The sequence below is a fragment of the Myxocyprinus asiaticus genome, chromosome 14, assembly GCF_019703515.2.
Source record: "Myxocyprinus asiaticus isolate MX2 ecotype Aquarium Trade chromosome 14, UBuf_Myxa_2, whole genome shotgun sequence".
Classification (NCBI taxonomy): Eukaryota; Metazoa; Chordata; class Actinopteri; order Cypriniformes; family Catostomidae; genus Myxocyprinus; species Myxocyprinus asiaticus.
In genome coordinates this window covers 3947258-3973679 of record NC_059357.1, presented here as the reverse complement: position 1 = coordinate 3973679, position 26422 = coordinate 3947258, and the positions used below count along the sequence as shown (strand labels likewise).

At 36.3% G+C, this 26422-nt stretch overlaps 1 protein-coding gene across 2 annotated transcripts in view; it reads right to left on the bottom strand.

Moving 5' to 3' along the window:
* LOC127451975 (mitochondrial import inner membrane translocase subunit tim16) overlaps positions 1 to 26422 on the bottom strand; it is a 190048-nt gene that overhangs the window by 152486 nt on the left and 11140 nt on the right. For both annotated transcript variants that reach the window (XM_051717076.1, XM_051717078.1), the window contains exons 5-7: positions 24331 to 24514; positions 23477 to 23553; positions 12096 to 12146 (exon numbers count right to left, since the gene is read on the bottom strand). In XM_051717076.1, the coding sequence (XP_051573036.1) occupies positions 12096 to 12146; positions 23477 to 23553; positions 24331 to 24514 (312 nt within the window). The remainder of the gene's footprint in view (positions 1 to 12095; positions 12147 to 23476; positions 23554 to 24330; positions 24515 to 26422) is intronic.

The window sequence follows — 26422 nt, the reverse complement described above, 5'->3', positions numbered from 1 at the left end:
GTCGGAGAATGTTGGTTTGATCTGCAGTAGCACTTCATGATGGCCATATGCAAGAGCCGTTGAGCACAGACAAAGGGCTGGTGTGTTGTGCCATGTGGAGACCTGAATCCTGCTGGTAAACAACTGGTGTGGATTTAAGACATAGCAAATCACACTGAAACATTAACATCAGCCCTAATCAGTGTGAACAGCCTGTATCCGCACATTGCACAAACAAACCACTGGGGAGAAGTCTCATTAGTACGATGACACAAGAGTACGAAGATCAAGCGGAACCTGCTTCTCGCACCCATCTGTGACCTCTTCCTCCCTTCTTCAGGAGTGATAGATACTTCTGTCAACGGCTTACCAACTTCTACTCTCTAATTTACCCCGGTAATGAGTCACAGAAGTCGGGCATGTGCAGAGGGGCGACACTTACCAAATGTGTTCAAATCTTTCAGCTCCCAGTTTCTGTGAAGTCAGGCACTCTGAAATTTTGGTCCACAGAGTAGGTGTGAAGTTAGAGAAGGAATCTTACACCAACTCTCTACTGTCCAATGGGAAAGTTTTGGTTTCATCAATGCTAAACTAAGATCAGGCCTTCAGATGAGAGGTTTTCTATCACCAAAGCTTTAGTTCAAAGTAACCACAATTCTTGATCTGGTCTGGTTGGGACCGTCTTCTTGCACGGTTCCCAAGGGATTGAGGGCGTATCTTCAAGCCTAAATAGATGATTGCCCTGATGAAGAAAACATCTTAAACCAACCTAAAATGTTTTGCTGGTCTTAGCTGTTTAAGCTGGTCTTAGCTCATTTAAACTGGTCTCCCAGCTTGGCCACGTTGGTGTTTAGCTGGTTTAGCTGGTCAGCCAGCTGGTGTCACACCTCTAAAACCTCAGACCAGGCTGAGGGACCTGTTTAGACTGGCAAACCAGCTTAGGCTATTTTCTTCAGGTTTTCTTCTAGGGATGTGCTGATCCCACAAACTGCGGTATGGGATAAGATCTCAACAGGGCCTTCCAGGTTCTCTCTCAGAGATGTTTGGAGGGAGATCGCTGCACATGCAGCTCCAGTGTCGGACACATGTGCGCGTTTAGCTAATTAGCTACAAAAAGAGCGTCTCTGGGCAACGGCTTTGCTAATGAGGGCTCGGCACCGAAAAACACATGTGCAGAGCTCCATCGCTGCCAGACAGCTGACGACCTTGCTCTTGAATCCAAAAACACACACCCCATAGACTTCACAGATCCTCTTCTTTAGAACAACCCCAGCGAACCATCTATCTACCCATCTATGTATTTAACAATCTATCTGTTATCAGCCTATCTACACATCTATCTATCCATCTACTTATCTACCATCCATCTATCCACCCATAAACCCATCCATCCGTCCTTCATCCCTTTACCTATCCATCCATCCATCTATCCATGTACCCATCTATCTACCCATTGATCCGTCAATCTACCATCTACCCATATACTCATCTATCCATCCATTCATCTATTCATCATCCATTTATCTACCTATCCATCTATCCATCCATCTATCCACCCACTGATCCATCAGTCTACCCATCCATCTATCCATCCATCCATCCATCTATCTATCTTGCATTGCCATCTAAATACAGCACAGTATGAGATATGCAGGACCAGAAGGCGATCTCTACTCCTCAGAAAAAAAATAGTGGCTGGAAATAATCGCACGAATGAAGAACATGTGGGTCATCTTGGCTGTTAGCCATCAGTCTGTACCTGGCCAATGCTAATACATAAAGCTCTGTGGCCTGAGAGGGCCTGAGAACCTCAGAGATACATTAAAACAAAACACACAAACACATGTCAAAGCATGGACAAAGAAAACTGCAGCACGTGTGTAGTGAGATGAGAATCAGAACAGGCGGATAGTTCACAGGTCAGCTGTGAGGTAATGGAAGTGGATCAGTAGATGTGTCCATTCACAGCAGGCAGGTAATGCTTAAAACCTTGCAGACCGCTGTAATACCGAATTTACATTTTCCTCTTTTTCTGTCACACATTCCTTTATTCCTCATGCATGAGAGCCAGGGGAGCTATTTCAAAAGACCGGAGGAGAAAAACACTGCATTGATCCAAAATCGAGCCGAGTCGAGTTGAAACGGGAGGCAGATTTTAAACATTAAATCAGACAAAGAATGTTTTGAAATGCTAAGAATAATTAACATTGCGTCTTTCTCAAGCTAAATTAATAGAAATATAAAATCTGGGTTATTTTGAACTTTTAATGGGGTGAGACAAAAATCATGGACACAAACAATAATTTATTTATGAAAATTTATGTTGTTTTTTTTTTTTATTTAAATGTGATTGATCAAGTAAATGTGACAACAAATACACATTTCATCATTGCAAAGTTTTGGTGTTAATTATTTTAAAACCTACTTTTTAAATGTACTTGTTCAATAATGGTATTTTGTTCATATAAAACGATTTGACAGGAAATTTCAGGCTTCCGTCATTTGTCCTTACGTGTTTACATCATAAACATAAACAAAAAAGAAGAAGGTCCGACACTAAATATGCTACTTACTTATTCAAACATTTTTTTTTTTTTTACCTCAAACCATCAGATTAATCTTCGCAGAAGGAACTGATGATTAAAAAAAACAACAAAAAAACCAAACAAAACAACATTCCTCCGCAAGTAACTTGCAATTTCACGTTTCAACCACAAATGTCGATATAAAGCCAAGAATAATACCAATCTGTCTATCCATCTACATTTAAATAGAATTTAAAAAATAATACGTTTACAATTAATATATTTCAGCTTGCACAAAACTCAATACCAGATTTCTGTGTTTATGTTACATCACACTTTGTGGACACAAATGGTACTTTGATTGCATGGATTGGACAGCAGACGTTTGATTAAAGAGAGTTCAAGTGCTTAAAAATGAGCACTTGAAAAGTGAACAATACAATGCAATGCATGCAAAAAAGAAAAAACATCCCCTTTTACATAAATCAACGTTCAAATTTGTGAAATACGGTCAAAATGTCCTGGAGCAAAACAATTAACCTTACGAATGTTGCACATTAGGTTTATAAATGTTGATTCAATGAAACGTAATGTTTGTATTACATGTTTCTTAACTGTAAACACTGTTTTTTTTTTTTTTTGGCTCATATGGAAACTGCACAGCCAGGTTAACTCGAAATCTTGATGCAAGCTGTGAGTGTTTAGTATTTATTCTCCTTCGAGAGAAAGACGTCATGATACAAAGCCAGAAACACTGAAACTATTGCCCAAGTCTGTCTTTAGTTTCCAGCTGTTTCATTTGACAGCTCTTAGTGATTACTTTTGCAATTCCATTTGGTGACGCTAGTGGCGCAGAAATTACACACCTCAGCTTCAATTTTATGACTCTTCTGAGATGATGTGCTCTTGTGCATCTGTCGACAATTATAGACTGTTAGTTTCCAATCTACAACTGAACCGTACACTGGTTGTTTACGGTATATTTTTGACTAACTTTAGCCCATGGGACTAATGTATACCCAACATACCAGCATGTGTGCGTCTCTCACAAACCCCAGCAGTCACTTAGTCTGCTCTGAATGTTTTGCATTCAAACCGGCCTCTTTTTTACCCTCCTCTCAAACCCATTCCAAAGCTTCTCCGATTTCACAAAAAGCAGCAGAAGCCGAAGATGAAATCGAGAAATCTGGCCCCAGTGTCCAGAAAATATTCCCTTTCCTGTCTCTGCTGGCTGCCAGGGACCGCATCGCTCCATCTCTGCAGCCAGTGCGGCACAAAACTATGACGACTATTTTCAGCTCTGTAATTTGAAATACACACATACGCAGAGGTAAAGAAACAAAAGACCCAATTTCCCCACCCAGCCCTGACACCTACTACTAACCCATTAAACGGACAATTTCTGCTGAAAACGAGGTCGATTTTTACTAATTGGCTTAAACCACAAAAGGCCCGTCACAGAGCGAAAATGTGATAGGTGACCGCAACTAGTGGGAGCGAAGGATGATAGGAAAGTAAGTCACGCCCGTCAAACCCAGTGACCCCTCAGAGATCCATGAATTAAAGGAATGATCCGAGTTCAATACAAGTTAACCTCTATCAACAGCATTTGTGGCATAATGTTGGTCACCACAGAAAATTATTTCAACTCTTCCCTTAGTTTGTAAAAACAAACATAAAAATTGTGGTAACAGTAATGCACTTACAATGAAAGTTTACGGGGCCAGAGTTCTGGAGGGTTTAAAAGCAGAAATGTGAAGCTTGAATTGATGTTAAAGCAATTACAATAATTATACAATAAAAAACGTTTATTATTTGAGCTAAGTTGCCTAAAAGTCCTTCTGAGGTTCAGCTACTTTTTGTCTTTATTGTGAAATTCTTTGCTCCATGTAAAAAGTCCCTTTTTAGTTCATTATAGTATATTCAGTGAGGGGCTTTGTGGGGGCCATGACATCTGTTGCAGGGCTCCCTGTTCTTCTATTCTATTCTATTTGCAAAAGTAATGTTTGGGAGTCTAAAATATATTTTTTCCTATTAACACACTAAAGCTGAAGATATAAATAACCATCTTAAGACAAATGCTTTTGTGAAACATCGTATGTGCCTAAGACTTTTACAGTGCACAGTACTGTAAATTCAGCACAAATCGACAGTGTTTGTAACATAATTCCCACAGAAACTTATTTTGACTCGTCCTTTGTTTATTTAAAAAACAGAAATAGAATTAAAAACAACAGTTACAGTAAGGCACTTACAATGGAAGTGAATGGGGCCAGTGTATAAACATTAAAATACACACAGTTTCAAAAGTATAGCCACAAGACGTAAACATTATATGTGTTAATATGATTTTAGCATGGTGAATTCTCTGTTCTACATTATTTTAGTGTAATAAAATCGCTCCCGGTTTTTATCGCCATTGCGTGTCATGGCAACGAAGTTGCAATATTGGATATACTTTACCATGATAAGGTAAGTAAGCAATTTTAACACACTAAAATCATGTTAACACATAATTTGTATGCCTTGTGGTTATACTTTTGAACCAATGTGTATTTTAATGTTTGTGGACTGGCCCCATTGACTTACATTGAAAGCGCCATACTGTCGCCTACAGTCTGCATTAATCAAAGGAATATTCCGGGTTCAATACAAGTAAAGCTCAATCGACAGCATTGCTGGCATAATGTTGATTAACACAGAAAATAATTTGGACTCGTCTCTCTTTTACTTAAAAAAAGTAAAAATTGCAGCTACAGTGAGGCACTTACAATGGAAGTGAATGGGGCCAGCTCATACTCACTGTTTCAAATGTATAGCCACAAGACGTAAACAATATTCGTGTTAACATCAATTTAGTTTGATATAATCTCTGTTCTACATGATTTTCGTGTGATAAAATTCATTTAGAAGAGAGATTCTATCACACTGAAATCATATTAACATACAGTATACAATGTTTAAGTCTTGTGGGTCTGCTTTGTGGGTGTGTATTTTAATGTTTATGCTCTGGCCCCATTCACTTCCATTGTAAGTGTCTCACTTCAAGTGTCTTTCAAAGTGTCTGCTTTGAAACGGTGTGTGTTTTAATGTTTATTGCTTGGCCCTGTGCACTTTCATTGTAGTACATTCATTTTTTTACCGATTTTATCATCTGCCAGACACAAATCGTAAGTCTGATTGCTTAGAAAAAGTAACATCACACCTCTCCTCAACAAGCCACATGATTTGAGGTGTCATTCATGTCTGTAGTACAAACAGTGTGGAACGAGTTACATACAGACGTTTAATACTTATGGTTAGATGTCATATTACTAACCCTAACTATGAGCAATAGCGATACTTGCCTTGGCAAACACCACTACTAGTCTTAGCTTTGAGGCCCTTAAATGTACATTTAACATATATGAATAGTAGTTTTTTTTAAGCAAGCAACTCTCAAATCCAAAACTTTCTCCCAGCCCTTTCTTCCAGCTACCTAAATTCAGTCATACACTTGAATATATGCACGCGCACACTGATTACAGATTATACTTATGCCTTTCAACAGAGAAAATTACAGTTTTGCTTCTTCCTGTAAATACAGCATACACCGGACTGCAATTAGCCTCTATTTTTACCCCACCTGTCAATATCAGACTATCTGTCGAAGAAAAGTGGACGTTTGTGTGGTCATTCCATAAACGGACATTTTTTATCATCCAGCGCATTAAAGTATTGTTTTATGGGCTTGTGTGTGTGTGGCGGCATGGGCTCTGTGATGACAAACGGCTGTGTTTCATATGAGGTCAAGACTATAAAAAAATACAGCAGCTTTCAGACACGTTGAAGACTGTGGTGTTTGCATTGTGGCGTGGGCATCATTGCCGTGGCTTTGCCCTGGAAGAGTCCAACACGCGGTTCTTGCCAGTGTTATCATTACCATAACTAAATGAAAACACTTTCGTTAACTCAAAATAAATAAAAAACTGACAATAAATACATTTCATTTTCATGACTCCAAAATTGTATATCAAATATCTACCAAAAAAAATAATAATAATAATAATAATAATACTAGATGACCTGGGAAAATTTAACGCAAAAAAAAAAAAAAAAAAAACTAGACAACATTGAACAAGCTAAAACTAAAATCAAATTAACAGTCATAGAGTGAAAATTTCTGTAAAAATAAAAAATTGTATGAAAAACAGAAACTAAACTAAAATAAATTTGACTTAAAAAAGACTATATAATTTATATTTGATATATAAAATTAAACAAAAATGACCACAAATATAGTTTTTGATACTAGAGGTACACCGATAAATCAGTTTTACCAATTAGTGTCGATAGTTGATTTTTTATTAAATTTTTTTATTCCTCATCAATAAACTTCATCTGGTGAAAAAATAAATAAATAAATAAATAATAATAATAATAAATATATATATATATATATATATATATATATATATATATATATATATATATATATATTATGGATGGGATGATATATCGAATTTCGATATATCGCAAACCCAAAAAAATTATGGACAATATCGTGGCATAACTCGATATTTCGAAATCTGCAAAATTGTTTTCTGCGCATGTGATCATAAATGAAATGACCCGTCAAACATCATAATTTCTCTATCACTTAATTTGACCCCTGCTGCGCTTTTTTCTACACTGTTCACAGGGTTCACACAAGGTCCTTAAAGTACTCGAATTTAGCTTTTAGAAATGCAAGTACTGGAATACGTGGAAAATCGCCTTGTTTTTATGAAACGTGCTTGAGATTAAAACAAATCGCTTCCTCCGTGTAATGTGTGTCATTCAAAGATGAGGCGACTCCACTTTCATTGAATAATGTGTCTTTTAATATCGTTTCTGTTCTTTACAGTCAAAACTGATTACTTCATAACATTATATGAATTCATTTGGTAAATACTTACATGTAGAGTATTGTAACGGAGGCCAGACTCTGTCATTTCAAAATAAGAGTCCCAGGTGTATTTCGGGCTTGTTTTTATTTAAAAGTCCCACTTTATACACCAAATCGCATTTTTTCTGGTTATTATTGGGATTTTGGTTGCACAATACAATGCTTTTGGGATTTTATTAATTTTAGAGCCTCAATGTCTGTGCCATTCATAGTAAAGACTAAGACATTTTTTATTATTCTATGAAACGATAAAAAATATATATATCGGCCGATTAATCGTTATCGACCTTTTGCACCACCTTAGTTAAAAATGAGGAACATTGCAAGCAATTTGTCGTATAAGAGTCAACAATATCTGCAGTATCGCACTGTCAAGTTCTCAAAGTGATTGGAGAAGTATAGAAGCTAGCGTAGAAGACAGACAATATATATATTTATATAAGAGAAAGTGAACAATCGTGAAATAGACTTTGTGCCTCTATGCGATAGCACCACCAGGCACCACTCGTTTATTGACCGCAGAGAGCGAGTTGGTACATAGACCTGGAGGACTGATTTGAAGTAAGTTGGTGCAGCTCCATTGGCTGTCCTGAAGGCCAGAGTCGCAGCCTTGAATTTGATGCGGGCAGTTACTGGCAGCCAGTGGAGTGAAATCAAGAGTGGGGTGACATGAGCCCTCTTTGGCTGATTAAAGACCAGATGTGCTGCTGCATTCTGGACCATCTGCAGTGTCTTAATTGTGCTAGATGTGAGGCTGGCCAACAAAGCATTACAGTAGTCCAGTCTTGAAATGACCAGAGCTTGGACAAGGAGCTGTGCAGCATATTCAGACAGGAAAGGTCAGGGGGGCGTTCAAAGGATGCCAAGGGGCGCTGAGAGCAAATTAGAAAAGAAGGGGGCATTAGGTTACAAATGGGGGGCGTTTATCAGTCATAATAATCAAATCTATCATCAATTTCCTCTTTGCATTAAAACATTTCTCTAGACTTGGAGTATATCAGTTGGTTCTCAATTATACGGGCTGGTATGCATTTGTACCGCGGTTCATCTGATTTTGAAGTCTAGCGACGCATCTGAAGTATCTGGTTTAGCAGCGTCAGTTACAATCTCGGCTAATGCACCTGTATGGCTCTGTAGGTGGATATGGCTCAATGGACAGAGCAGTGCGAGCGCAAAGCAGGTGCGTTTTTACACACAGACCAGTCTCGAGCTCTTAAACGCACAGCTCTGATCATTGTAGCGCTGCGAGAATCAGCGAGAAACAAGGCACGTGAAGTGGAAACCATTTGAATTCAGCACAGAATTCTACATCACCACCCTTGAATGAACTATAGTAACACTAACTGCACTTTAGGCAGAAATAGATTGATAATAAATATGATCATATCACTACTTCAGCTCTTTTAAATTTGACACAGGCTACATTAGGGGAGTGAGGGAATATAATAGGGGGGTGGCCGGGGTAAGGGAATGAAGTAGGGGGGCGTTCATTAAAAAAAAGTTGAGAACCACTGTTGTATAGTGCAAACCTGCAAGACCGTGCGGTTGATGAGACATGGGAAGTGAAGTTAAGCTGGTCATCCACCACCATTCCCAGGTTCTGAGCTGTCCTGGTTGGCATTAGTGTAGTTGAACCAAGATGAATGGAGAGGTTAAAATAAAATATAATATAAAAAAATATTTATATAAATAAAAACGAAATTCGAAACTATAATTAGACGGGACAGGGCAGAGCATGTCCATACCCAGTAGATGGCTGCAGTCAGCAAAAGAGCATGGTCACGGCACTTACGGGTTAGAGAGTAAACAAATCCAAATGCTGTCTGGCGTGGCCATGACTGTAAGACACGTCAGGGTGGTTTTGTTAGGGATGTTGCAGGATGGCTTGTTAAAGAACACTCGAGCGCATGTGAGGTTAATGCCACTGGTGAGCGCGCACACACACACACACACACACACACACACACACGTGTCGCACGGTGCCAGCTTTGTGTTCCTAGGAAGAAAAGAAAGTCATATGGGCTTGGAAAAACATGATAATCCAATAATCTGACACTCCAAAAACACACACTGACACAGATCACACGAGAGTGTGTGGGTGTTTGCAATCCCGATGTAGTGTCAGATGTCAGATCTAGCGCTCTTCTGAGACACTAATCTTCAGTAAAGCAGTGTGTGTTTATTCAGAAAGAAGCGTGGGTAATCTATAATCCACCATGACCCTATTTGATTCCTCTGAGCTTTTATTTACCTTTAAAAGACACCAGAAATACAAAGAGACTCACTCTTGGAGAAACCTTCAGTGAGGTCACACCTCACCTCTGACGGGGGCTGTGGGAATGAACTCTGAACTTCCTCATTCCTGCTCAAATCAGCAAATTGATTAGCTCTCAAACCAAAGCTGCGGTGATTGTTGACGGTTTTCACCGGTCTCGAAAACATATTGACTCATACGGTCATGGCCACACTGGTATGGCATTGTATTGTTTCCCCAAAGTTGAACTAGTTCCCATGATTTCACCAGCTTGTGATAAACAACAAAGTGAGGGAATCAATGAGCTAGTGATTGAGCCATACTGAGGTTACGGTCTGATCTGATTGGCCACAGACAGGACGTGATGGACAGAATGAAATAAATGGAGAAATTAAATGGAGTCCCTCCAATCCAGTAGACATAATGCAAGAACACTGGTTGTACTACAGCCGAAGCAGCAAATACATACGCTAGCAATATACCAGCAAACACAGACAATTCTCCAGGCTAGACACGAACACACATACAGAATACTGACTGGGTTATTATTATATATGAAAATGAATATAAGAAATCTACTGATTTTAAAAAGCATTTTTGTCGACTTAAATAAAATAGCACAAACAAAAACTGAAATTAAACTAACCCGACTGGGGAGAAAAACAGCAAAAGAAGCTGATTTTCACTGGGAGGTCTTCTAAAACCCTCTAAAACCAGTTAAAAAAAATTTTGTTGATACGACAAAACAATCAAAAGTTATAGCATTACAAAAATAATTTAACATAGTGTCAAAAAACGTCTCCGTGTGTCCAAAAGCCTCTCCAAACAAATAAAACAAAATTGTACATAAGAACTAATTACACATACAAACACAATGATTATAGGTTTGCATAGCATGCAGACTTTATTTTAGTAATGAGATTTCACAGAATGAGTTTCATTCTGTGTCATTTGAGTTTGTGTCACGTACTTGGCGCCATCTCCTGGTGGCCATATGTAACTGTGCTTTGTGTGGATTATCTAATGATCTATGCATCCGATGACCTTGTGTGTAAGCTCATTTGAAAGATAATCACTTCCTGTAATGGTATGTGATATTCAATGTTCCGTTTATTTTTCTTGAAGTTATAAGCGAAAATGCGGCATATAAGCAACACCAACATAACTGTCAAAGAGATATACTTAGCTAGTAATTGCTATATTTTTGTCTGTGAGTAAAACAGATAGGCTGGTTGTATTCTACTCTTTGAGAGCTTTCCAACAACATATGACACATGGCTATTTGATGAGTCTGATGTTTTTACTGATTACAATAATATGTTCAGTGCAACATTTTTAGTAAATTATCAAAATGGAACACTTCTGATTTGTCTGCAAATTTCAAAGTACCTGTTCAGCTTTGGTCATAATGCCTACATGCATTGTAAAGTAGAGCTTCTAAGCTTTCAAACGATACCTATTTTGTGTTGGTCATCACTGTACTCATTTTAATATTTTTCTTGCGGGCCGGGACCGCCGGCGGGCCATCTGAGCTTAAAGGGTTAAAGTAATTAAAAAAAAATTTTTTTTTAAAACTCAATAAAAGTCTCATTAAAATCTGAACAACATAAAACAGACAGACAAAACAGACCCTTTTTAAACCCTCTGTGTGTCAGGTTTTTGAATAATTAAGATATTTTAATGAAAAGGCACATCTTGTCAAATGGAGTAACCCTAAGAAAACTTCTTGATATTCATGATTTAAAAATGAAAAAATCTGTTTGAAATCTTTTTTGTTTTACTGATTAAGTTGCGTAAACTCTCATGTATTCAAGGTGCAAGTATTTGAATACCATTTACTACACAGTTACACAACATTACATAAAAAAATTTTTTTTAGAAAATAGTACTAATGCTATAAATTTATGAAACAAAATTGGACACAGAGATTAAACTTATACGAACTTTTTTTTTATTTTTATATTTCTTATTTTTCTCACCTCAGACAACCTTATTCGTCAATGACCCAAGTGCTGTAAAAGTATTGTTTATTGTTAATGTTAATTAACGTAGTTAACTAATATGAACAAATACAACCTTATTGTAAAGTGTTTCCTAAAAAGAAATAGTAGTTTTCACTTTCCTGCTGATTCCTTAACAGTAAATACTAAAACCAAAACTGAAAATAAAAAATATTAAAATGGAATACAATTTTGTCCATTACATAAAAACTAAACTCTAACAAAATCGTTGCTGAAACCACCTAAAAATAAAAAAAAAGTACTCAAATATAAATTGATTTGACTAATATAATATATCTGAGAGGTGACAGCAGGTCAGTGGTTCATTTATGTGAGTTTAAACAATCTAAACTCACAAGGAAAATATGCGTTTTATGGATTTGGATTAAAAGAATGTTTTTTTACAGTACCTGAACAGCTGACGGCTGGGCTCGCGGGTCAAAGATACGCAGCTTTTTGTCCTGCCGAGAAAAGAAAGAAAGCAGTGCTTAAAACAAATTCTCAGTATGTCCACCTTGAAATTCTTTGACACTTTCAGAATTCAAATGTACTGTGATTTTGGAGGCATGTCTTCTATTTTAAGTAAGATGGGACTTTAATCACTATATGGTAAAAATGGCTTCATGTGGTTTTTGTTACGAGTCAGTCAAAATAACTGTCAGTGTAAACCCAAACAGAGCTGTGAAACTATCACTCAATGTCAAAACCACTTCAGTCAATCAGTGACCATCACACGACCCCATTACACGAAAAGACAGTCCAATCAGGAGAGAGAATGCGAGCAGTGAGGGGAAATGAGAGCTTATATGAACAGACGCTGCCTCACTCGCTCATCAGTCAACATAACAAACCCTTAATGAACACCAGAGCAGAGTGCTCACAAATCCACAAGCAGAGTGTTATCTCTCATTATCAGGAAAGAGAGGTGGGCACACACACTGGTGACTGGAAAGCGGTCACACACGTGGGCTCTGTTCCAAAAACTTGCGAGCTGCCTCGCTGTCTACTGGCTACATATGCAGCTGGCTTCTACGAAGCCAGTCACACCGAATGTTTGTAAACACGGCGTCTTTGAATGTTTTTTTTCAGCGTTTCCCACATGAGCGCCACGTTAAATAATATATATATATTTTTTTAAACTAGTCTGGAGACAGCTGCGTTCTCTAGCTTTTCATTAACACCAAGAATCATTTGGTTTAAAAGGCCCCTGAGGGCCAGTTCACATCAGACACGTTTTTGCTTCCATCATCTATGTAAACAAGGGTTTTTAACCGTGGCGGCACTTCTGGCTGTTTTTTTAGCATCTCTTACCAGGAGCGATGCATTTTTAAAACGTGTCTCAAGACTCCTGCTTTCTGTTCCATTCAGTGAGCTCCGTCTAGCTTTTTATAACACAAAAGTGCGATCATCTGAACGGCCTCGAAGGCAGCATCGTAACCGTTATCAAATCCCATAAGTGACTGGTTTGTAGCGCTCTACATAAACGATTCCCACACTTTTTGACCAATGACTTTCCATGACCTTTCCAGTCGTTTGTGAAACCATTCATATGCAGGCCGATTCACAAATGAATCATTCAGACCAATTTGCAAAGTGTACATTTAATTACAACTATAGATGCAATTAAATGCAGGTACTTTAAATGTAAGTAGAATGCAAAATCACGTATGTACATAATAAGTACATTGTATCAAATGCTTAAGTACATAGTACTTAAAGACACCTAATATAAAGTGGGTCCCTATTTGGCCAAGAAATATTTATAGAAGAGAATAACTAGAAAATTGTACATTCGTTATAGAAACTTCCACGACTTTTCCAAGACCATGGAGACCCTATTTGTAGGCAGCAACTATTGGCTGAGTTTGACGTTAGCCAAGCTAAAAACATGATACTCTAATTAGTAAAAATAAATAAATACAACAGAAATATTGGGTAAAATAGTCAAGGTTTATGATTTTAATATTTTATCAATATTTTCCAGTATTGAATGAAATCTTGCCAATTTTTTCTTTCTTTTTTTACTGAGCTCACCGCAATGCAGTCTGGGATTGCATTATCTGTGAAGGCCTAAGCATTTACCTAAAACAAGGTACCTTAGAAGGCATAATAATTGCCTTAGCTTTGATGCCTTAAAATGTTACCTACGTAGGCAGCTGACTAGGTTTTGGAGCAGAGTCGCTGTGTGGTTTATCAGTCCTGTTAGACAGACGCTCTCAATCACTCCCTGAAGAATAACATGGGGATTTTTATTCATAATGCACCCTGTCAGCAGCCAGAGACATTGTCTTAAATCTCTAACTCATTTCAGCTCTAGACAATCATACAAGACACAAGTCACCAAAACCAAGACGATAAATCATTTCAACGGGATAAACACACTGTAAACCACACTACTTCACAATGACATGCTGGTTTTATTACCAAACACACATGAAATAAAAGAGTGGTACCATTAAAAATAAAAGTGTCTTTAAGAGTTGAATTCTACACTTTTGTTGCTATAATTACTTTTCCCTCTGAAGTCCAATTATAATGTTAGTCAAGGTTTCTTCTTCTAAACCAGAAGTACAGTATTATAAACCACAATTTTAACATTGCTTACTTTATCATTAAAAAGAATATTTCGGGTTCAATACAAGTAAGGCTCAATGCAATGTATTTTTCAAACAAGGGATGAGTCAAAATTATTTTTAACATTAATGCCACAAACGCTGTCGATTGAGCTTAACTTGTATAGAACCTGGACTAACCCTAGTCTTGACTCATTATTTAATCTGACTGCCAAAACGCACAAAAAAATTTATTGATTTAAAAAAGCAAAATATGCTTTATTTTAAATCCGAGATGATAACTGGATGGCACTCGCTGAATTAGAAATGCACGTTGTAAGGTTATCTGATAGAAATGTAGAACTGTTTTCTAAATCTACCCTTGCATAATGTGTACCATTTCACATATTATATATTAAATAGTAGGAAGTACTCGGTACCCTTCTACATGTATTGCACAGTATGCTTGTAGCCTTTTCCAAACATAGCCTATGTGCACACAGTGCATCAAACCCTTAATTTCCAAAAAGAGCAAAGAACACAATGTGATTTTATGATGTGTCCCCTTTAAAAGGATGAGCGTGTTGTTGAAACTATAAATCCTGTCTTGCAATGTGCAGTTATGATAGAAGAGTATTTTATTTGCTGTATATAAGTTAATACTGTGATGGGGAGCCCACACACAAGGCCGTGCAATCCCCAGACAGAGGGGGTTAGTCTTACCCCTAAGCATACAAACCAGACCTGACAGTCCATAGGCATGTGAAACTCTGACCTGAGATCTACCGGTGTGATTATGATCAGTGCAAACAGAGTGCAAAAACATGATCCCAGATCAGAATCTATACTGCTTTAAATAGAGGCCTGTAATTCTACAGAGAGGGTTTTATTACCAGTTTACTCAAACAGAACAGACTACACACAGACTGAGCTGTCTGACCCCTGACGCCCATCAGAGAGAGAGAGAGAGAGAGAAAGAGAGAGCAAGAGAGAGAGAGAGAAAGAGAGAGAAATGCAGTATAATAAATTAAAAGCATGCCACACACACAAAAAGCAGGACCTGATCAGTGTGTGTGTGCAGAGGCAACAGCTGTTTAATCAATGTTTGTAGTTTGAGCTCAAATTGTGAGTCAGTTCACACATTGAATTTAATGAGTTTCACTCTCCTGTGTATCTATATACACAAAACATATATCCTAGAGTAAATATTCCACAATTCTCACTGTTTCCATGGACAACAAACTGTGACTGGTATTCCTGAACTTTAAGAAGTCCTAAAAATTCTGTGAATCCTCCCTCTCTAAAGTCAAATTTGGAAGCAATTCCATACTGATTAATAGACAATCATTATATTAAGGAGTAAGGGGCCGTTCACATGAACGTGTCCTTTTGCCCTGTTTTTCAATTGTTTTCAATTGTAAACATGGGCAGGTTAGATGGTCCTCTTTGACCATTGCATCGCGTCGTGCTGCGTTTTTTAGACACCATGTCAAGTTAAATAAAACTGTTAAAATCGCGTCTCGAGACACCTGTGTTCGTAGCGTTGTGTCTATTTTTTTTAGCACCAGCACACGTTTCACCAAGTAAAAAAAAAAAGAAAAAAATTGAGGTTTCACTGATATTTATTCAAATCTGAAATGCCACGTATAAACAACAGTTATAGTGATAGGCCTATCGTAAGCCAGTTTGACATTTAATCACGTGCTAGATATGAATTATAGATATCTAAAATTCAATTTTGACGAGTTAAAAGGCTAATTCTTGATATCAGCAATGGGATTACTGCTAATGGCAATGCTAAATCTTAATATCAATGAACATTTGCACTAGTAAAAACGTTAATTGTTGATATACAAAATGATATTATTACTCATAGAAATACCCATCCTTGATATCAAAAATGAAATTTACGAAATTTTACGAAACTAGTAAAAAAAAAAAAAAAATCATGTTTAAAAAAAAATAAAAAAAAAGATATCATTATTTTTACTAGTTGAAAATGTTTTTTTTTATATATATATATATATATATATCAAGAATGGGTATTTCCGCAAGTAATGATGTCATTTTTATTTCAAGAATTAACATTTTTACTAGTGCAACCCTGATACTGATATCAAAAATAAGCATTTTAACAAAAGCAACATTTCCTTACTATATCTATAATTCATTTCCTATATGTGATTAAATGTCAAAAGGCCTTGTGATAATGGTGATTCTTGCTTTCTCAAACATCACTAATTAAATGTTTGTTTTGAAAGTGGGAGACAATTAAAAGTGTTTAACATTAAAGCAAACGAATAGAAACATTAGCGAATAACTACAAAATAAATGTTTGCCTCACTTTCTCAAAAACACAGAAGATTTTCAGAAGAATATTTCAGCTCTGTCGGTCCATACAATGCAAGTGAATGGTGACCAAAACTTTGAAGCTTCAAAAAGCACATTAAGGCAGCATAAAAGTAATTCATACGACTCCAGTGGTTTAATCAATGTCTTCTTAAACGATCTAAACCATTTTGGGTGACAACAGACCAAAATATAACTCTATTTTGCACTGTACAACTTGCCATTGCAGTCTCTAAGCACAATCATGATTTCAAACTCGATTACACTTCTTAATGTTTAATCGAGCCTATAATGATCACCAATGAGACTGATGATGACAATATTTATAGTAAAAAAGGACTTATATTTTGGTCTGTTCTCACCTAAAAATGACTGGATCACTTCTGAAGACATTTATCAAACAACTGGAGTCATATGGATTACGTTTATGCTGCCTTTATGTTTTTTTGTTTTTTTTTGGAGCTTCAAAGTTCTGTGTCGTTACTGAACAAAGTCACCAAATTCATAAGGCGTGCACACCTGCAGTGTCATAAAATATGCACGTGCACACCTCCGAACGAGGCCTGTCATGAATGCACTCTCCGTTTGCTGCTCTCTTTGTGTTCACCTAACGGGGGAAACGTCTGGAATTGAACACATATGTTGTCAGTGCTTATTTGCTTTAATAAGCTGGATTTTTGGAGATTGAAGGGCCTATTCGCTTAAATTACAGCTCAGCCAGTGAGGGCAGAACCTCTGGAGCTCTGTCTGTGATCTAGTGTCACATTTCTCACATGTTTTTATTTTTTCCTCACTTCAGTTATAGACAATCTGACCTTCTCCTGCACCCCAAAACCAGGTACACTTTGATCTGCATTTATCTAGCAGTATATATAAAACACTATGTTGAAGTCAACATGAAATGCCATTTGCAACCATTTTAACCTCTGACATCTGATGTACTGTATACAGTACATGGGTGTTTCTTCAACTTCAGGCATTTTTAACTTCTAGAAAGTCCACAAAATCTTGTTAAAAATGTTTCTCACAATCACTCTTTTTTATCATTATTTATCTACTAACAATGTCCAACAGTGTATGTACATGCATCACAGGAGATTTATGTCATTTTTGTCATGAAAATTCCCACCACTGTGTCATTTCCAGCACATCTCAAATTCTGAATTGTGTTTAATAGAACTCTGTGCTGGAAATGACTCTGATGGAAATGACATTTTTAATGTTTCTTTTTAAATAAAACGACCGACTCCTTTGTCTTGATATGGTTCGTTTAATAGCTAACATATACGTATCCTAAATACACACAATAAAATAAAATTTTAACACTTTTTGCATAATTTGGCAAAACTGCAGCTTAACTGGAAATGACCAATAAACATATTCTCCTCACAAGTTAAGTTTACCTTGATTTTTTCTTCAAACATCATTTGTCTAATATTGCGACTTTTGTCAACTTGGTTACTAACTTTTGAAAAATCTATATTAGGGGCAAAATTGTTTGGTATGGTTGAAATGACGCCAAAACTGTGGGACAATAAATAGAAATAATTTTCACACAATACATTATGAAATAGTTTGTTTATTTCACTCTTTGTTTATCAAAGTCTAAACATGCATATATAATGGATTTTTATAATTTAATATTGAAAGTCTGTATCTGGGACAAGGCTAAAATAATCAAATCTACCCATAAAAGGTATTTTAAAAAAAATACAAAAAAAGTAAATACTGAAAAACTGATAGTTTTAATTACTGAACATGAAACATAACACCGAAGTTGAAGAAACACCCATATATAGGTAGATGATATATTATAGATATCTACAGGGTGGCCAAAAAAAAAACAAAAAAAAAAAAGGGCCACTATGTTTGATTGCTCATATCTTAAAAATGCATAAAGGCCTTTGCACGATTTCTGCCATACTTCTACGACTTTTTGTAAACAACAAAATGACGTCACTGTGACGTCATCAAGAGCAGCAACTTGCTACAAATAAATAAATAAGTAAATCATTTAGCTAAATTTTCAGTCCTAGAAGTATGCTAAAAATCGTGCAAATGCCTTTATGCATTTTTAAGATATGAGCAATCAAACATAGTGTCCCATTTCTTCGGAGGGGTGGGGGGGGGCTACCCTGTACATATGTGTGAGTTATAGCCTATATGTGATTTATAAATAAATAAGTAATCTGTGGCAGCCTTATATTCATTAATAGCCATCAATACTCCTTACTTATTAACAGAGCTGAATGCACTATGAAAAAGAATTTCAAAGTAACATTTTTAACAACAGCATTTTCCATAAACTGAATGAAATGAAAACATTGCTCCTGCCAAACAGAAACCTGTTAGGCCCAGAAATAGAAACGCTTCTGAATTGAAGGAAACAGATTGTTGTTTAACATTTCAAATGAGCCACCACAATCTTGAATCATACTGACACATCTGGCTATTTGAAGTGTAATCTTTGAGTGTTATTCATCTATGACGAAAAGAGTGATGATGTACAATTAACATATTTTAAGTAAATGACTAAAGGCAGGTTTTCAGGGGCCAGTGATAATAGGCTTCCACAAATCAGATTCGATCATAAATTCTCTCGGTCCCTAACAACACCGCGACAGGGTTTATGAGTTTTACCCCTGTGGATGTGATAATGATGTTTTCCGGTAATAAACTCAATCTGCGTAATGGTCCACACTGATGAGTGAAGAGATAAGTGTGGAAAAAACAAACACTTTGGCAACATCTATTGGAGTGATTGTACAATTACACCACAGAGGCAAATCACTATTTCCACTTTTGAGAGGTAAAAAAGGCCGGTACAATTGCTCTTCTTTTTACAAACAAGCCCAGGAGTTGAAAAGCTAGAGAAGGGCTATAAATGAGAGCTGTTCTTTTTTTTTTTTTTTTCTGAAGTCAACAACTTTAAAGGAATATTCCAGGTTCAATCCAAGTTAAGCTCCAGCATTTGTGGTATAATTTTGACTCTGCCCTCCTTTTCTTTAAAATAAGCGAAAGTCGAGGTTAGAGAGACACACTTACGGTACAATGAAAATACTGACTGTTGCAAAAGTATAGCCACAAGACGTAAACAACATGCGTGTTAACATGATTTTAGTGTGATGAAATTGTTTTCTAACTTTTTCTGTGTAAAGTTATATCCAATTTTACCACTTTGTTGCCATGACTTAAAACCTAAAACAGATGTAAAAACTACAATTTAGACAACTTTACAGCTCAAATAATACACAAGTTTAAACAGAAGAATTAATGTAAGTGCTTCTATAAAATTATAAGCTTCACATTTCTGCCTTTAAACCCTTTAAAACTTGGCCCCATTCACTTCCATTGTAACCACAATTTATTTTATTTTTTTTAAAGGAGGGGCGATGCTGTCAATTGACCTTAACCTGAAATATTATTTTAAAAGTAAATGAAAAAAAAAACGAAATAAATAATTTATTGATTTTTGTTTAGAGCCATTAAGGTTTTCTGCATTCTGCATCATTATCATGACAATTAAGTGCCCCTCTCCCTTATTCTCATTACCATAATGCAAAAAAAAAAATTGAATTCTCATTACTGTGGAAAAGATATATAATTTGCATTGTAAAGTACATCATCTTTAATTTATGCTTATTTAAATATTTGCTTATGCTTATGCAGGGTTCCCACTCTTTTCAAGGGGCATTTCCAGGACATTTTATTTGCGGGTGTTTAACGGGTGTAATATTTAAGCAAATATAAGAGGTCATGATGTACAGGTAAATTGTGGTTATTGAATAGTCATTTTTTACTGAATTCATTACACAGATTCATTTCGAAGCGCACAGCACATGTAAATTATTATATATTTATTTAATTAAACTGCAGCCTTTTGCAGTTTAATAATCACACTAGGACATATCACAGTTTTAATTTTATTATTTGTGCATCTAAACATTCGTTTTAGTTCCAAGTATGTCAAATTCCGAGACATACCACGATTAATAGACAAACAAATAATCGCGATTATGACGATTCATTGTCTGTTTTAGGGCTTTCACTATTACGGCGATTAATTGTCTATTTTAGGGCTTTCACAATTACGGCGATTAATTGTCTGTTTTAGGGCTTTCACAATTACGGCGATTAATTGCCTATTTTAGGGCTTTCACAATTACGGCGATTAATTGTCTGTTTTAGGGCTGTTACAATTATGAAATTTGGCTGACGATTAATTGACCACAAAATAATCGCGCTTATGGCGATTAATTGTCTGTTTTAAGGCTGTCACAATTATGAAATTTGGCTGACGATTAATTGACAAAACAATAATCGTGATTAAGGTGATTAATTGTCTGTTTTAGGGCTTTCACTATTTCAGCGATTAATTGTCAGTTTTTGGGCTGTCACAACTATGAAATTTGGCTTATGATTAATTGACCACAAAATAATCACAATTATGGCGATTAATTGTCTGTTTTAAGGTTGTCACAATTATGGCGATTAATTGTCTGTTTTAGGGCTTTCACAATTACGGCGATTAATTGTCTATTTTAGGGCTGTCACAATTATTAAATTTGGCTGGCGATTAATTGACAAAAAAATAATCGCAATTATGATGATTAATTGTCTGTTTTAGGGCTTTCACAATTACGTCGATTAATTGTCTGTTTTAGGGCTGTTACAATTATGAAATTTGGCTGACGATTAATTGACAAAACAATAATCGCGATTAAGGTGATTAATTGTCTGTTTTAGGGCTTTCACTATTACAGCAATTATTTGTCTGTTTTAGGGCTGTCACAATTATGAAATTTGGCTTATGATTAATTGACCACAAAATAATCATGATTATGGCGATTAATTGTCTGTTTTAAGGCTGTCACAATTATGAAATTTGGCTTATGATTAACTGACAAAAAAAATAATCGCAATTACGGCGATTAATTGTCTGTTTTAGGGCTGTCACAATTATTAAATTTGGCTGACGATTAATTGACAAAAAAAATAATCACAATTATGACGATTAATTGTCTGTTTTAGGGCTTTCACAATTACGTCGATTAATTGTCTGTTTTAGGGCTGTTACAATTATGAAATTTGGCTAACGATTAATTGACAAAACAATTGCGATTAAGGTGATTAATTGTCTGTTTTAGGGCTGTCACAATTATGAAATTTGGCTTATGATTAATTGACCACAAAATAATCATGATTATGGCGATTAATTGTCTGTTTTAAGGCTGTCACAATTATGAAATTTGGCTTACGATTAACTGACAAAAAAATAATCACAATTATGACGATTAATTGTCTGTTTTAGGGCTTTCACAATTATGTCGATTAATTGTCTGTTTTAGGGCTGTTACAATTATGAAATTTGGCTGACGATTAATTGACAAAACAATAACCGCGATTAAGGTGATTAATTGTCTGTTTTAGGGCTTTCAATATTACAGCGATTAATTGTCTGTTTTAGGGCTGTCACAATTATGAAATTTGGCTTATGATTAATTGACCACAAAATAATCATGATTATGGCGATTAATTGTCTGTTTTAAGGCTGTCACAGTTATGAAATTTGGCTTATGATTAACTGACAAAAAAAATAATCGCAATTACGGCGATTAATTGTCTGTTTTAGGGCTGTCACAATTATTAAATTTGGCTGACGATTAATTGACAAAAAAAATAATCACAATTATGACGATTAACTGTCTGTTTTAAGGCTTTTACGATTAATTGTCATACAAAATGTCATACTTCTTTAGGTGTACGTGTGCCTCATACACCTCAAGTCATTTATTCATATTTAACTGGGAATTACATAATAAAATAGGGATATTTGTTTTCATTTAAGGTTTAAAAACGTATGAGTGACATGAAAACTAAAATTTAAATATTAAAATATTTTCAAATACTTAAAATATCTCTCTTTTTTTGGTCAAATTTAGTCTTAGTCCATTTTACATGTACACTATTGTTTTTGAAACCCGGCCAACCTGAGTAGTTATTATATTATATTACGTTACATTATATAAGTAGACAATAGTAAAATATATCTGTCCTAAATTCGTCACTTTCGCACGTTATTTTAAGGTTCTTATTTTGCATTAAGGAAGACCTTAAGATTCTGTGTTTCTTAATCCTATCAACTCCACAGAAATACTACAGATTAAGCAGTCATCTTCTCTGTGTCACTGTGTGTCATTAACACTGCATGTATGAATCCCATTGACCAAGAACATTTGGCATTACACAAACATTAAATGAAAGTATATATAACCCTCGTTTATATTTTCGTGGGAGATTTGTGCAAACCCTCCACAGACAGCGTGTGCATCACAGCGCTTCTGCAGCGGTTAATCTTCACATGCTTTTCAGGAGCTGCTCTCAGTGCTGTCCGCGGTTCGGCTCAGTGAGACGGTCGGAGTTCAACTGATTATATATTGACATTTATATATTCACTTAAAATTCCCTTATTTGGACTGTAAAATGCGATTGGAATTTGAAGCGCACAATGATCGCAGTTATCTCAAATATCCCCACATAGATCAAATAACGTGATTTAGATGATTATTTATTTTTTTGTATATTTTTTTATCCCCTTTTCTTCCAATTTGGTATGCCCAATTCCCAGTACCTAGTAGGTCCTCGTGGTGGCACGGGAGGCTCATGCTACTCTCCACGATCCACGCACAACTTACCACGCCCCCCATTGAGAGTGAGAACCACTAATCGCGACCACGAGGAGGTTACCCCATGTGACTCTACCCTCCCTAGCAACCGGGCCAATTTGGTTGCTTAGGAGACCTGGCTGGAGTCACTCAGCATGCCATGACTTGCTGACTTTTCCATGACTTGTTATGAACCCCGTTATGGCTGCTGTAGAGATCATTTACCTTGCAGGATGAAGCCAACAGAGAACCATCTTCCTTCCAGGCCAAACCCTGCAGCTGATCGGCGTGCTGCTCCAGTACTGCACACATACATACACACACACACACACACACGTCAGAACATAGATGCGTAACAACAAACATTCAAGGAAAGTTCTCAAACTCCATTTAGATTTCCAGCGTCAACATTCTCACACAGGAAAGCATGTGATGTCAATGAGGAATCTACACAGGTGCAGCATGAATGTGCGCACGCACACGCACGCACACACACACACACACACACACACACACACACACACACGTGTCAGTTAGGGGGAGTGTGGTGACAGCACGCTGAGCAAAAGCTTATGCAAACACAGCAGATCTCAAAGATCTCATTCACATGGCACAAATACTTGTGCAACTTTTGATATAAAAATGCCAAGAGAGTGAGAATAACACATTTTCAATGATAAAAAGCAGAGTGAACGCATGAGAACAGGATGAGGGTGTGATGGTGAGATGAGAGGTTGGGGGAGCACCAGCAGGAGGCACTAGAGAGCAGCAGCCAACCATGAGCCAAAACTCTGTGATGCTTCTGAGCTGAAACGTTTACCTCAGCTGCTCCACTTTAGACCCCAGATGCAGCCCTGGAAACAACCTGAGGCTCGGTGCATCAAACAAAACGTTGCACACAAATAAATCAAACATAGACAAAACAACAACCAAAAAACAAACAAGAAAGAAAGAGCCAAAAAAAGACGCAGACAAAACACTTAGTGTAACACTGACGAGCTCTGAGTGATTCCAGACTAAATTTAGATGGTTGTTTTTAAGTCAGTATTAATGCAGAAGGCGATCTGGGAAGAGTTTACCTCTCAGAGCGGAGTCTCTCGTGGTGTCCCACACCTGAACTCCTCTTGTGGACGCCACAGCGATCAGGCCTGAGGTCGTAGGGTGGAAGAGAACGATTTCCAATCGTCCGTCTCCCGGACTCAGAGTCACCTCAGGACTGCTCGGCTGATCCTGATCCGGATCACACACACGCCACAGTTTCACCTGTAAGACGAAAAAAGATATCATATTACAGTATTATCCTAGAGGAATCTCACACCATAAATAATGTCAATCATTTACTGAGAGAATCATTTGCATACAGTCTTTTGTAAAACTCAACAAAAAAAAAAAAACATAAAATGAAAATTGATTATTTACTTTATTAATGAATGTTCTTCTTTGTGCACAGTTCATCATTACATTATTCTGTATATATTATATCAGATATTTTGACACGGCACATTTTGTTCAGGTCATTTGGTGTAACCCTGAGAAAATTTCTTGATATTCTTGACTAAAAAATTATATACATTTATGTTTAAGTTGTGTACACTCATGTATTCCAGGTGCAAGGAAAGTATTTTAATTAGGGCTGTCAATCGATTAAAAAATGTAATTGAATTAATTACATAAATTGCTGATAAATTAATCTGTTTAATCATAATATAATCAAGCTTTTAACACTTAGGACAATTGAGGGACTTGTATACAAGGTGCAAACATTCACTGATGCTCAAGAAGGCAACACACTACTATATGCATACTATACTTTGTGTAAATATCTGTAATGTAGATTGTGAAGAGCAGTACTAAATAAAAAAATTATCTTTTATCTCTTATATTTGTATAAATTATGAAAGGGGTGTGAACATTTATGAGACAAAAGGGAATGCAAACTTATCTTCTCAACTATATATACTGTTTATTAAACCGTCGATGAACGGGTTATCAGCTGACTTCCTTTTTTTCAGCTTTCTATCTTGTTTCTGAACAGCAATCTAAATCGAGAAAATCTGTGATTTGGCTACTAAAAACAGCCATTTGGCTCCTTAATGTTTCAGTTTAGAGCCAATGGCTCCTAAGTAATTTTTTTTAGTCTGGAGCCCTGTATCAACATGAAAACATCCTCCCAATAGTGAAGTACGGTGGAGGGAGCATCATGATTTGGGGATGCTTTGCTGCTTCGGGGCCTGGACCGCTTGCCATCATCGAGGGAAAAATGAATTCCCAAGTTTATCAAGATATCATACAGGATAATGTGAGGGCAGCTGTGCGCCTGCTGAAGCTCAGTAGAAGTTTGGTGAAGCATCAGGACAATGACCCTAAACATCAAAGTGAATCCACTACAGAATGGCTTTTGGAGTGTCCCAGTCAGAGCCCAGACCTTAACCCAACAGAGATGCTGTGAAATGACCTTAAAAGAGTCGTTCACACCAGATCAACCAGTTATTAAATCCAAGGGTTCACTTACTTTTTCCACAGCACTGTGAATGTTTAATAAAGACATGAAAGGTTATAATTGTTTGTGTGTTGTTAGCTTAAGCACATTGTGTTTGTCTATACTTGTGACATTGATGAAGATGAGATCACATTTTATGACCAATTAATGCAGAAAACCAGCTAATTCCAAAGGGTTCACATACTTGTTCTTGCCATTGTAATGATTAAATGATTATAAGTTATATTTAAATCATTATAAATATAAAATATATTATAAATATATTACGGTCCAGGGATATGATTAATTGTGCACGTTATTTTTTATATAATTAACATGTTAAATCGACTGCCTTAATATTAATACATTTTACTTGATGGTTACACCACATTAAATTTTTAAAGTCATTCAATTTTAGAAAATGCTAAAAAATAAATAAAACAATTAAATGCATCAAACCAACATGGACACAAATGGTCAATCACCCATAAGGCAATTATAGCCCATTGCAGCCTACTTTTCACTATCCAATCAAATCCTGATAGATAAAATTAATTCCCTGTTGAATATACTATTTCATATTTTTAGGATTTAAAAGTGCTGAAATGTTGTTTTTGCTCCTACTGTAACATCATAAACATTAATATGGGAAACCCTAAAAACAATAATAGCCTTTCATAATCATTGCCATG